This window comes from Poecilia latipinna, unplaced genomic scaffold (assembly GCF_001443285.1).
Source record: "Poecilia latipinna isolate Pla-1442-1.1 unplaced genomic scaffold, P_latipinna-1.0 Scaffold3013, whole genome shotgun sequence".
In the NCBI taxonomy this organism is placed as follows: domain Eukaryota; kingdom Metazoa; phylum Chordata; class Actinopteri; order Cyprinodontiformes; family Poeciliidae; genus Poecilia; species Poecilia latipinna.
This window is the reverse complement of record NW_015115629.1, coordinates 12434-24656: the sequence shown is the minus strand read 5'-3', so window position 1 is coordinate 24656 and position 12223 is coordinate 12434. Positions and strand designations below refer to the sequence as shown.

General features: G+C 41.2%; 1 protein-coding gene across 3 annotated transcripts in view; it reads left to right on the top strand.

The window, feature by feature from the left end:
* The window catches only part of nmbr (neuromedin B receptor), a 37294-nt gene extending 27906 nt beyond the window's left edge, over positions 1-9388 (top strand). Inside the window, exons 4-6 of one of the 3 annotated variants that reach the window (XR_001422937.1) lie at positions 3875-4113; positions 6668-7687; positions 7800-9388. Coding sequence is in view for 2 of the 3 variants with exons in the window: in XM_015022455.1 (XP_014877941.1) it covers positions 3875-4113; positions 6668-6830 (402 nt within the window). In the remaining variant the exon portion in view is untranslated. Of the gene's footprint in view, positions 1-3874; positions 4114-6272 lie in introns of all 3 variants that reach the window. The other 2 variants (XM_015022455.1, XM_015022456.1) reach the window with 2 other exon arrangements.
* The last annotated feature ends 2835 nt before the right edge of the window (positions 9389-12223 follow it).

The following is a 12223-nucleotide window of genomic DNA, read 5'->3' as shown; positions in this document are numbered from 1 at the left end:
TCAATGAAAAGGCAGGGGCCAAAGACTGAACCCTGAGGTACTCCACAGATCAGAAACAGTCGTGTTATTTAATCTGAACAGAATCAAAAGTGTTTCTTCACAGATGTTGGGGGAACCAACTGAGCTCAGAGCCAGAGCTGTGAGACAATTTAAAAAATAACTTCCAAGACGTAACTTCAGGTGAATTAATTTCACTTTCAGAAAGTTTTTTTGGTGTTCTCGGTTTGCCCTAACCTCATGTATTTGCATAATAAACCTTGGCAGAGAAGAAATGCATTCTGTGGGAAGCATAATTGGTGTTTCAGAGCGTAAGTAGGTGGATGCTTTAAGTTTGTTTGGCTCATTATGAAACCGTTTGGAAACTGACTCATCTTCATTACCTGCAGCAGCAGCAGGCGGCTGTCCTGTTGTGATTCCACAGATTCTTGGAGGGCTGAGCGATTCTGACTGACAGCCAACAGAAAATAAAGAAGAGGAAGATGTGCTGCAGGTGACGGAGGTGAATGTTTACAAAGGAACAGGAATGATGGAGATGTGAGACAGAGAGACGGAGATGAAGGCGACGCATGAGGAGAGAGAGAGATGGAGAGACGACAGGCAGAGACAGAAATACCATAAAGGAAGGAGGCTGAGATGATCAGCATAATGTTTTTACTTAAAGGCACTACTTTATAATTACTCAGGTGTTTGCTTTAGATTTTAAAAAATGAGTTTTAAACTTAATGTAAAACTGTGATTTGCTTTTTTTTTTTTAAATCAAAGAAAACAATCCTGCAGTTAAACACCTGAATCAGAGAAAGTTTTAAACCTCACCAGACGCCTCTGAGGTACAGAGACGTTTTCATTACAACCTGGAATGAAAATGATCCTTTTTTATCAACCAAGAGGAAAACATCAAGTAAAACAAGAAAACTGAAAATGAACAAAACAGTTCAGACCTTCTGACTTTAATGACAACAAACAGAAACAACTGGAAACATGGAAGGTAATGGAAGAATGAATGAATGGATGGATGGATGAATGAATGAATGAATGAATGAATGAATGAATGAATGAATGAATGAATGAATGAATGAATGAAATCTATCAGTCTTGGCTTGTTTTTAACTATTTTTTCAAATTAATTTGTAAACTGTTTTCAGTAAAATGTTGGTTCTAATCATTTCCTGTTTTTATGTTCAGGTCTTCAGATCCCAGTTTCCATTTCTGCTCCTCAGGGTCCCAAAATCCTCCATGTTTTAGAAGTGAGGCCACCTAGAGGCTAAACTCATGATTGCATTTCATTTATCTGTTCAGTCTTTATATAAAACACATTTTCACAAAACCTAACAAATCTGGAGTTAATCTGAGATTAAACATGTAAATAATAACCTGCAGAGACGTTTTATTTCCTGTAGTTACGTCACTCAGAGAGCAAACCTGTCAGACTGATTCTGTCGGTCAGAAACCCAGCATGCTGTCAGGACCCGCTCCTCTTTGTGCGCGTTCGGATGAATGACGGATGGAAGTCGTGTTCCTGAATGCTTGATGGGAAACTTCCACCTGCTTCCTGGAACTAAAAGCTGTGTTTCACCTGCAAACCCAGATGTTGCTCTGCTGTGTAACAACCTGAGGACATACTTTCTCTGAATTTCAGCATAGAGAATCCAAGAATAAGAAATGACAACTTCATGGATCAGCGCATCCAGCAGTGGCCTGGAGATGAACCATGGAGCCTCTAATGGGATCAGGCAGCCTGTAATTCCCGGGCGGCTCTGCAGACTTCTGCCTCAGAGACAGCGATGGCTCTTCGCTCTGCCTGGGGGGAAATCTCTTGATAATAACTTTCCTCCTATTATTACTACAGAGATATGAATCCATTCATGAGGGAGGCAGTAACATTCTGGCCCGGATCCCCGGTGGGTCACCAAATACCAAGAGACGGTCTCCAGGGAACAAACCACGTTAAATTAGTTTCTAATTAGACGCTTCAGACAGGTCATGAATTTATAAAAACAGTAAAAAGATGCTGGGTACGTTGTAAATGTAATTTCACATTTTGTTACATTAAAACAATAACCAATATTAAGGAATTATTTACTGATAATAAGCTCCTGTGTTACTGAAGCGACTTGTAAACATTGGCGCTAGAAGTTAGACCAAAACCTCCTGGTGAGACTTTGTGTTTTTGTGTTTTGAGGTTGGATTATGCTAGAGTTTCTATTTACTCAGTTATTGACCTTCTTAGGCCAGTTGGATTTTATTTAGGGGTAAAAAAGTAAAGGGGTCTGGATAGAAATGCAGGCCACACCTGTTGGAGTTTTATTTTTTTGTGCTTTAAAATAATGAATAACTTTTTGTAGCTAATTCACATAAATCCTAATAAAATGCCAAATGGAAAACGGGCTGTGAATTTCCATGTTTTTCTGTTTTCTTGTAAGAATATCTGGGTGATTAAACCAAACAGATGTTGATCATCTAATTATGATTTATTGGTCATTTCTGTTGAGTGTTTTCTACACTTGAGTTTAGATTTAAATCATTTCAAAACCAAATCCTTTCATTATATCCTGATAAAGTGAAGTGAAAGTTAAAGCTGGAATGATGAAGGTTTCCCTTTGAAGTTACATTTTCATACAGCAATAAAAGGCGATAAACAAATGCAGATGTAATAAATAAAGTTTCTCCCAGCTTGCCGGTCTCTGAGAAACTCAGGAAGGAAAGCAGCAGAAAGTGTCCCGAAGCTCTGAGAGGATCCTCACTTCCTCATCAGCAGAGTTTTGCTTCAACTCAACATTTTTTTTACATAAATTATGATTTACTTCCTGAAAGGGACAGGGCCGATGAGGTGAACTAACAGCTGCTGCTGAACGTATTTAATTACAGCATATTTAGTGAGAAAAATCCACTCCAGCTAAAGCTAATCCTGTGTTCAGTTGGCTCCAGTAATCCTCTTACAGCGCGTAAATGACTTTGTGATCATGTTGGTTCAGGTGAGCCACCAGAGACTCGGATCAGAACAAACAGGTGAGAACCTGACAGACTCAACATCTGAACTCTGATTGGCTGTGGATTTGCTTACATCACATCGTCTTGGTTCAGTTGGAGATTTTAGAAAAAGACGGAGGATTCATGACACCAGAAATGTTCAGTGAATCAAAATAATTATAAGATATTCAGTTTTGTTGTTGTCCAAATGATTGGAGGAAGTCAAAGGTATGACACTGAACCAAAGCGCAGCAGTCAGACCAGGTCCTATCATGGTTCTGCTCACGTAACGTCGGATTTTAAAGAAGAATTCATCACTTCAAAGGATGTTTGCATCCAGAATCCACATTCAGCAGAAGGAAGCTGTTCCTCTGGGTTCTCATGTTCCTCCTGAAGCCTGAAGTTCACAGGGAAATGCTGTGAGAAAACACAGCTGACATGTTTTGCATGTCCACATGCACAGACGTCTGACTGGCATGAAGTCTGTTGGATGACTGAAGGCGGCTTCTTTCATGCCGAGTCCTCTCAAAGGGCTGCGATGTCAGCCTGACTCCTCTGGATCTAAAACTGTCCGTTTCTGTTTATAGTTTCATCATCGGACGTTCAGAGCCGCGTTCTGTTCATCGATCCTGCAGGGACTCCTGGAAGGGAGTTGTTTATATTCTTTCATCAGAAAAGTGATTTCTTTCTAAGTGTTCCAGCCTTTCTTAGATTTTATTTTCTTCTGTCTTCCTTTCTCTCTGAACGCTGTGTTTGAGGATTGTTGTTTCCTGATTGGTGCGTCTCAGTCCATGGTGATGTCATCTCAGCTGCACAGACTTTGTGGTTCCTTGGTTGTGAGAGTTAAAGCTGTGGTTAAAAATAATTTGTCAAACATCTGAGCAGAGGTGTGCATCTGCTCTTTCAGATGGAGACGAGGAAGCGCCTGGCCAAGATCGTGCTGGTTTTCGTGGGCCTGTTCGCCTTGTGCTGGTTCCCCAACCACGTGCTCTACATGTACCGCTCCTTCCACTACCACCAGATGGATCTGTCGCTGGCCCACCTCGTCATCACGCTGGTGGCCAGAGTCCTCAGCTTCTCCTCCTCCTGCGTCAACCCGTTCGCCCTCTACCTGCTCAGCGAGAGCTTCCGCCGGCACTTCAACAGGTCAGAGGCATGGCAGCGTCACGAAGCAGCTTCAGACGGGACCCGATGCACATAACTCACATTTTCCATGTTTCTGTACTTCTGTTTGGGTCTCTGCTTATAAAAACAGCCTAAACACTTAGAAAAAAACATCCAGCAGTTCTTTGGCAATAAGTCAATTGGTGTCTGGAAAACTTTCTGACTGTGATGTCACAAATCAACAGGAAGTGTTACCTAGCAACCCCAGCAAAGCCCATCCTGTTACCTTGCAACACAAGCTGAGCTCCAGCACGTTTGGTCAGCTGGTTTTACTGTTGTATGTGATGTACAATGGCTGCTGGAAAAGACAAGTGTTTTGTTGTTGATTTGGCATCCAGAAGCCAGCTGCTCTATTCTTATTGGTTGTGCAGGAGGCTACACTTCTGCTTTTCAAAGATGTGCGGTTGAATAACTGTGCGTCTGTTGTCAGCCATTTTCATTTGCGAGTGTAAACACTGAGTTGGGGGCGTGGCCAGCAGCAGCTTAATTGGATTTAAAGTGACAGAGTCCTGAAACAGTTCATTCTGAACAGAGTTCACAGTAGGAAGAACTGAGGAGACTGAAAACTCCTGATTCAAGAATGATTTGCAATGATCATGTTTCACACAGATTATAGATCTATCCCAACTTGTTCAGGACGAGGCTGATCATGTCCTGCTCTGCCACATCCTCAAAGCTGCTTTGTTGGACTCAGACCTGGTTACTATGGAGATCACTGGAGTGCAGGTGACTCCTTGTCATGTCCAATTACCCAAAGTGATGACTTGAGTTTTGTGATCTGGTGCAAACCCCAGTCATCAAAAGATGTCTGTTTAAAACCAGTCAGTCCTGAAAATGCGACCTCGAGTCCAGACATTTATCTAAATTTAACAAAGATGTGTGCACTGTGGTCAGCAACAAGAAGGTTGTTAGGTTCAAATGTTCATCAGTTAGCACTAAGGGGTGCAAAGTGTGCCAAAAAACCCTGCACCATCAGACCACCACCTGCCCATTCTCTGACAAATTTCAGGCTGTTCATGAAAATGTCAGTAGATCTTCAGCTTCTGAAATATCCAGCCAACAGACTTTTATTAACAACCACGACACGTTCAAAGTCCGTTAAACAGCCTTTCTTCCAGGTTCTGATGCCCGATTTGAATTTCAGCAGCTTCTCCACCATTCGAAGACCTAAATCTGTGATTGGATGGGAAAGCGCCCAACGATTGTATTTCACACCCTTTTTTTTTCTCAGGATCAATATTTGAAGTCTCTAATCAACGTTCTGCTCCACATGCATTCAGATTGATTCAACCGTTATTATGTTACGGTGGGTCACCATCCAGAGCAGTGCTGCTGAAAGCATGCTGCATTAGCTGTGCGTGGTTTTCTACCTACACATCGTAAATCCGCCCGACATGTTGGCAGCAGCAGGTGAAAACAGCCTCAGCTCTGTCTCCGATAGGCTCAATGTTCTCCATGCACACACCAACTTAAATCGTAATTTTCAGACTAATCAAATGTTTTCAGAAGGCTGAATATTTGTGAAATTCGGAGCATTCAAGGCGAGGACCAGAAGGCCGGTGCCTCATTTTTCTTAGTGAATCGACTCCCTCACATGGGAAATGAAGCAATCATGGCCCAGTCTTCCTCTAAAGCTTCCTCTGAGTGCTCCCGCTAACGCCACACATCCTGACTGTTATTATTTCGTTTCCTGCTGTGCGACTGCTGCTGAAAGCCACTGTGACCTGAGGACAGACGCTACGTTATGTTTTAGATGCAGAACATCACGGAAAATTAAGATGATCCCTGATCACAAGCAGAACAAAGTTCAGATTCTACACCTGAGAATTTATGTAAGATTCAAGTCTTTTAAATATCCGTTTAACTTCATCCTGTGGAGAAAGAATTTAAGGTAAACATCTCAAAACTTTTCTGTTTTCATAAAAATATCGCTACAATAACTATTGTACAAGTTTTTCCATTAATAAAAAACCCAAACTCAGAGCCGTGTTCCTCCAACATGGCTGACATTTGACCCATTTAGGATTTGTTTGATCTCTCGTCTTAATTTCTGCATTGCTTTTTTCTTTGGTATTTTCAGTCAAACTATCTTGTTTTCTAACAGTGTTGTTTTATTTTGTCTCTGCATGTTTGACAAAAAGTTATTGGGGCGAAAACAGAGAGAAGGTGAGGAAAGGAAACTGCACTTCATCAATAACAGTTTTCACCCCTTCAAAATAAAAGCATGAACATAAATGTGTAGTTGAATTTTTTCAGTCAATAACCAAACAATTACAGCCAAGTAAGTTTTGAATCTATCTGGAAAAATTAATTGTGAACTATTAAAAGTTAGCAAAAGACATAGCTGATAAATTAGCTCTGCTTTTAGCGCATTAGCTTGCCCACCACTGCCATCATACATGCAAAATCAACAAATAGGAATTAAAAATAATCTTTCATTCATTCTCAAGAGTTAATACAGAAACTTTACTTCAGAGGTGAAACGTATCTCTGGCTCTGGACACCGGGCTGACCGACTGTTGTTCTTCCTCCCCAGCCAGCTGCGGTGTGGTCGAGGTCCCCGTCCTGAACGCCAGCCCAGCTACATGCACAGCACCTCTCACATCCACCTCACATCCATCAAGAAGACCACGCCCACCGCCGTCATTGTGGCTCCGGCAGCAAACGGGAACTCCACCACTCAGGAAGTGGCTCTGTGAAGTTTCCAGGATCCTCTGCAGAGAGACGATAATCATGTTTGAGAGGAACTCTGGGAAAAAACCCAGAAAAAAAAAAAAAAAAAAAAAACTTCTCACATGTTGCACCAGCTGGATGATTCACAGCATCAGTATAAATCATGACCATCATAAACAACCCAAACAAGAAGTGCCTCTTTGAAACAAAAAAGAGCAGAAACATCCTGAGAATGTGCTACAACGCTCCGCATTTCAGAACAACTGAGGCTGTAGAAACAGGCATCAACACGTCCAGTCTGAAGCTTTGGAGACGGTTCGTCTGGTAAAAACTTCAGGCAGTGGTTGCACAGACATGCAACCACTGCATGTCTATGAATGCAGCGGTTCATAGACATCCAAAGGCGTTGGGTAGAGTGGTTGAACCTGGAAACATCTGCAAACTCCTGTTACCTTTGGAGGTATGAAGGCAGTTTTTCTGTTCAGCTCAACGGGACGCTTTGCAACCCAAAACTGAAAATTAAACTGCATGTGGCTCTGCTAGGCAGGCACTGTGCAGATAAACAGGCACTATTCTACCAGGTGGAACTCAGGTAATGAAGTCAGTACCGAGACAGTTTGGTTATGTATGTGGTACCTGCAGGAGAAGAGTCGCTACCAGACCTCTCCCTTCGTTTAATGTGCAGAATGGACTCGCATTTCAAGTAAAATGTTGTAAAAAAGGAAAAATAATTTGGTCTTTTATTGAACATCACTCACAGTGAAAACCAGACCTATAATTAGAGTTTGAGTGTGGAAAACATCTCAATTTGACAACATACTGTTTTAACAAAATCACTTCTGCATCTCTGGCTGTCATCATAAACTCCTCCAGTAAAATAAATGTGAGTGAAACATTTTTATTCGTAGCTGTTTAAAGTTGATGAAGTGTCTGAAACCTTCTAATTACAAATCTACAAATTTATGTTTCCTTGATGTACAAAGATGATGTGACAGAGAAACCAAAAACACCATCAAGCAAAACGGAAAAGACAAAATAAACACGCCATCCAAGTCAGAAAGGTTTGTGCCGACCTGTGTTCCTCTTATCACCGTGGAGAGGGAGGAGACGGAACGGCAGGTAGAAACATCACCAACTCTGACTGGAGTCTCAACGTTTCCCTAACAACCATTAGATGCCATAACAAGTGGTCATTTTGGAGGAAAGCCAGAAAAATCTAAGCTTATTTCATCCTACCATCACAAACGTAGTCATTGTGATGGCACATTGTTATTCTACTGGGACTTTAACTGCAAATGTTGCTTTGCTCAGATCAGACTAAGAGTTTCTGGTGTGTGATAAAGATGAATCACTTCATGTCTCCTGAGTAAGGTAGAGGATCTGTGATGCTGAGGTGAACCAGGACATCGACACAAAAAATGGATCCTCGTTGGATCTAAAACACGTGGCCAGGTCATCATAGGAATGCTTCACCAGACACCAAATTAGCCTTCTTCTTCTATGGTTATCTCATCTAAAGCCTGCAGAAGAGCTGAAATAGAAGGTTTCCATGGGAACCAGGACTCAGAGACTGACTGCTGTTTAATTACTGCGCCGGTGGCAAAAAGGAGCGACGCAAAGTGTTAACAGCAATAACTGATGATTTTGTTTAAAAGCTATTTCTTCTCATGTTATTTTCCACAATTAAAGGCTGGATTTAGAGAAAAACAATTATATTTTAATGGTTTACTAACAGGTGGTCAATATTCAATTATTGAGAAAAAAAAAAAAACAATTCTTCATGGTGCCACAATTATCAGAACATCTTGATAATGTTGTCTGAACTTTGGAGGTTTAAATGATTTAATTATTTTAAGAATAAAATGATCAATATGTGAGTTTGATAAGAACACAGTGGTTTCCCTAAAACCAGCAAACATCGTTAGTGTTGAAAAGAAAAACCTCTGCAGGCTCAGAAAGTGATTATTTGGAATTAATTAACCGAAAGTGAGCTGAACACAATCCCCGTTTTCCCTCTGCAGCCTGTAATTAGTGTCTAATTGCATTACAGGAATGCTTTTTTATTAAAGAGCTGTGAAGTAAACAATTTCAGAAATGAGGACTCGGTCAAACTGTGTTTAATTAAATGGGATGATATACTTCCAGGAGTCAAGTTTGGGGTTTTCAGCTCATCCTGCTGCTGGTATTTATGTCCATCTGGTTGCTGCGGGTTGGGCGGTTACCGGCCCAGCATGCCCTGCTTCCTGTGGGCTTTAAAGACGCTGACAGACGGAGAGGAAAGCGATGCCTTATGGGGAGATTCCTGCTGATTGCCTGGACTAACAGAACCCAGTGGTCACCATCATCATCATCATCATCATCATCATCGCCATCATCATCGCTTTGTGTTGGTGCTTCAGCCTCAACTCAGAGGGGATGATCTGTGCTTTATTTTTATGAAAATATCCACAATTTGCTCTTCTTTACGCCATGTTCTGATATTTTCCCTTCTTTCAAATGCTTGATGTGTTTTTTATGTATTTTGCATGCTTCTTGTTTTTCTGCTTTGCTCTGTAATAAATGTCCCTGTGCAGGCAAGTGATCACACACCGTTTGGTCTCTGCTTGATGGAAATCGCTGAATAAAGGTTTAGTCCGTGAAAGTGCTGGTTGTTACGTCCAGCTTCTTTAAAAACAGTAATGCTGGTGGAGCTGAAAGAACAGAAATTATCCCAAAAAGCCCAAAGACTTTGTTCTGATCAAAAGCAGAGAAAATATTCGGTGAAAATCCAGTTATTTTCACTCCGATTATTACCAGCAGTTCAGGCTGTAAAAGTCAAAGCGTCTCAAATCAAACCGTTTGGGGCTGAAAAGTCAATGCAGCTTGATTTTATGTTTTGGTTTTTAGTTGCTTGACAGCTTATCGATTTGCTGTTTGAGCTTCTGAGTTTCTCAGCATATTATTGAAGGATGAATAGATCGCACATCCCTCCGACTGCCACAGACATGCCTGAAGAGAAGCCAGCAGATTTATGATTCTGATTTATAACTGAGAAATACATGGAGGACTTTCAAATTTGTTGCCATTTCTGAACTTTGCAAAACCTATGAATTCTGTGAATTAATGGGAAGTGAAAATCCTCTCCTCTCGGTTTCATTTGTCGTTTCTTATGCATCAGTTCACTGCAGAAATAATCCTAGGGGTCCAAAAGAGTTTCTGGCACAAAGTCAGTGACTCCCGTCTGTCAATCCTCTTCTTACATCCTGTCCTCAGTCCATAACTGAAGACTGAGCCACCATCTTCAAGTTGAGAACTAAGACCTCAGACATCGTCCTGCTCTGATGCCGACAAACTAAACCAGCTGCAAAAGTTAAATTCCCAAAACTGAATGGCTTCCTCTCCACAACGACTCCGGGTCAAGAAGAACTAAAACTACTGCTGCAGTCCAGCCTGAACTGGAGATGAGTTCATACAAATAATCCAAACTATTTTTGCCGTTGTTGTCCAGAACAAAATCATCTAAAGTTACTCATTTAAATTGAAGCAGATTAATGTCTCGTGAGTCCAGCTGAAGGACTTTTACATGAGTGTTGTTCCCTCTAAACATCTGCATCATCTCACTAGGTTAAAAATATTCTGCTGAATCAAACCGTTAACTTCCTCTGCTCTCTGGCCTTAAGATCTGCTCTGTTCACTTTTGGCACGAAGGAGAAACTTCTTTGTCCACTGTGGTCATGGTTGCTGCACAGTCAAAGATATGGCTTGAATAACAATTAAAGTCACATCCTGGCGGCTGCGTTGATGGATATATCTGCCATCAGAGGGGTTAATAACACGGCCCTGCAGGGAAAACATTACCTCTGTGCTCAGCTGAATTTCAAACCTGAAGGACCCTTAACATTTTGTCATTCAGTCCCGTCTACGTGACTTCAGAGTAAGATTTATCCAGCTGTGATGAAACACTGACGTTTGTTCTACTTCACATTAAGTTTAATGTAAATGTTACATCAGTTCAAGGTAACAGCTGAACAGTCCCAACATCAGGAAGCTTACATCGTTGTGTTGATGATTATCAAACACTAATAACTGCTTATTGCTCACTGAGTCAGAAGAGGTTATGAAAGTGATGCTGACATCAGAATATTACAAAACAATTTGACACATATATATTTTCTACAACTGAGCAGAAAGCAGCTGCCATCAGTAGCTTTGGTTAGTTATGCTTCATCAACAGCAAGATTTTAAAACCGTCAGAACCTGAGAAACGACAAACAGGACATGGATGGTGGAGCTCCTGTCTGCAGCTCTAAAGCTTCTTACAGAAGAAACGGCTTTTATGTGGGATCCTGGTCTTTTAGTCATGATTCATATTCATGCTGCATGAGAAAATGTGAGGTTTATAATGTAGTCAGTCTACAAACAAGTGCAGTTTGGTTCCAGATTTGGTGTGTTGGAGGTTTGGGGTCTGAGGCTGTGCTGCCTACATGGTACAGAGACCTCAGGGGAGGAAAGGGAGATGGGAACGTTGGATTAGATTTGCTGTTGGTCTAAAACAACAAGAAGCTTTAGAGATGAGCCCTCATATACTGGAGGAGGTTCATTCTGGTCAGTGCGAAGGAAGCATCATAATCTGAAGCATAAAAAAATATATTTTCAGCAACGCCACACTTTATGTCATCACATGCAGCTGGGTGTTAATATTTTACTGAGATGAGTTAAAGTCATGTCTGCTCAGCTGTTAACAGACAAGAACTCAAATGTGATCATTTACTTCTAAACATGTTTATGTTAATCACCAAAACTTTAATCGTTTCTGAAATGTCTTAAAGAAATGATTTTCTTTTAAAAGCAGCCAGGAAACAACAACCCAGACGAAAACTGTAATGAAGTGAAATGAAGGGGTAGTTCAAAGTAATCAAGCATCCGCATGGAGAGATGAAAATGGCATCAATGAGGGGTGAAGAGAAGATGATTACAGTAATTAAGACAAGCAATTATAAAGACAGAAACAGTAAAAAACAGCAGAGAAGATGGATCTATTTAGGAGAGCAGATCTCCTCCAGTCGGCGTTTAAACAGTGAGGGGAGCTGCTGCTGCTGCACCTTTCTAAACTAATGTCTGGTCCAGGTGGATTCCTGAGAGCTTTGGAAACAATACGGCTCCATCTGACTGGACTGAAGCCTCCACAGAAGGAGATAAATCCACATTTAATCCCTGAGATTATTTCATTTCTAACAGTGAAGACAATAATTGGTCAGAATAAAGAGTCAGCTTTTCTCTGGTGACAAATATAGCACACTGGTCACTCAAACACAGCACATGCAGACGGCTGCAGAACCCCAAGCAACAAATATCTTACATGAAATGTGGTCATTTATTTCTTGAGTTTAGTTCATTTTTTTCTAGATGTCTGTTCCGTCTGCTCCTCGGTTTGTTTTCT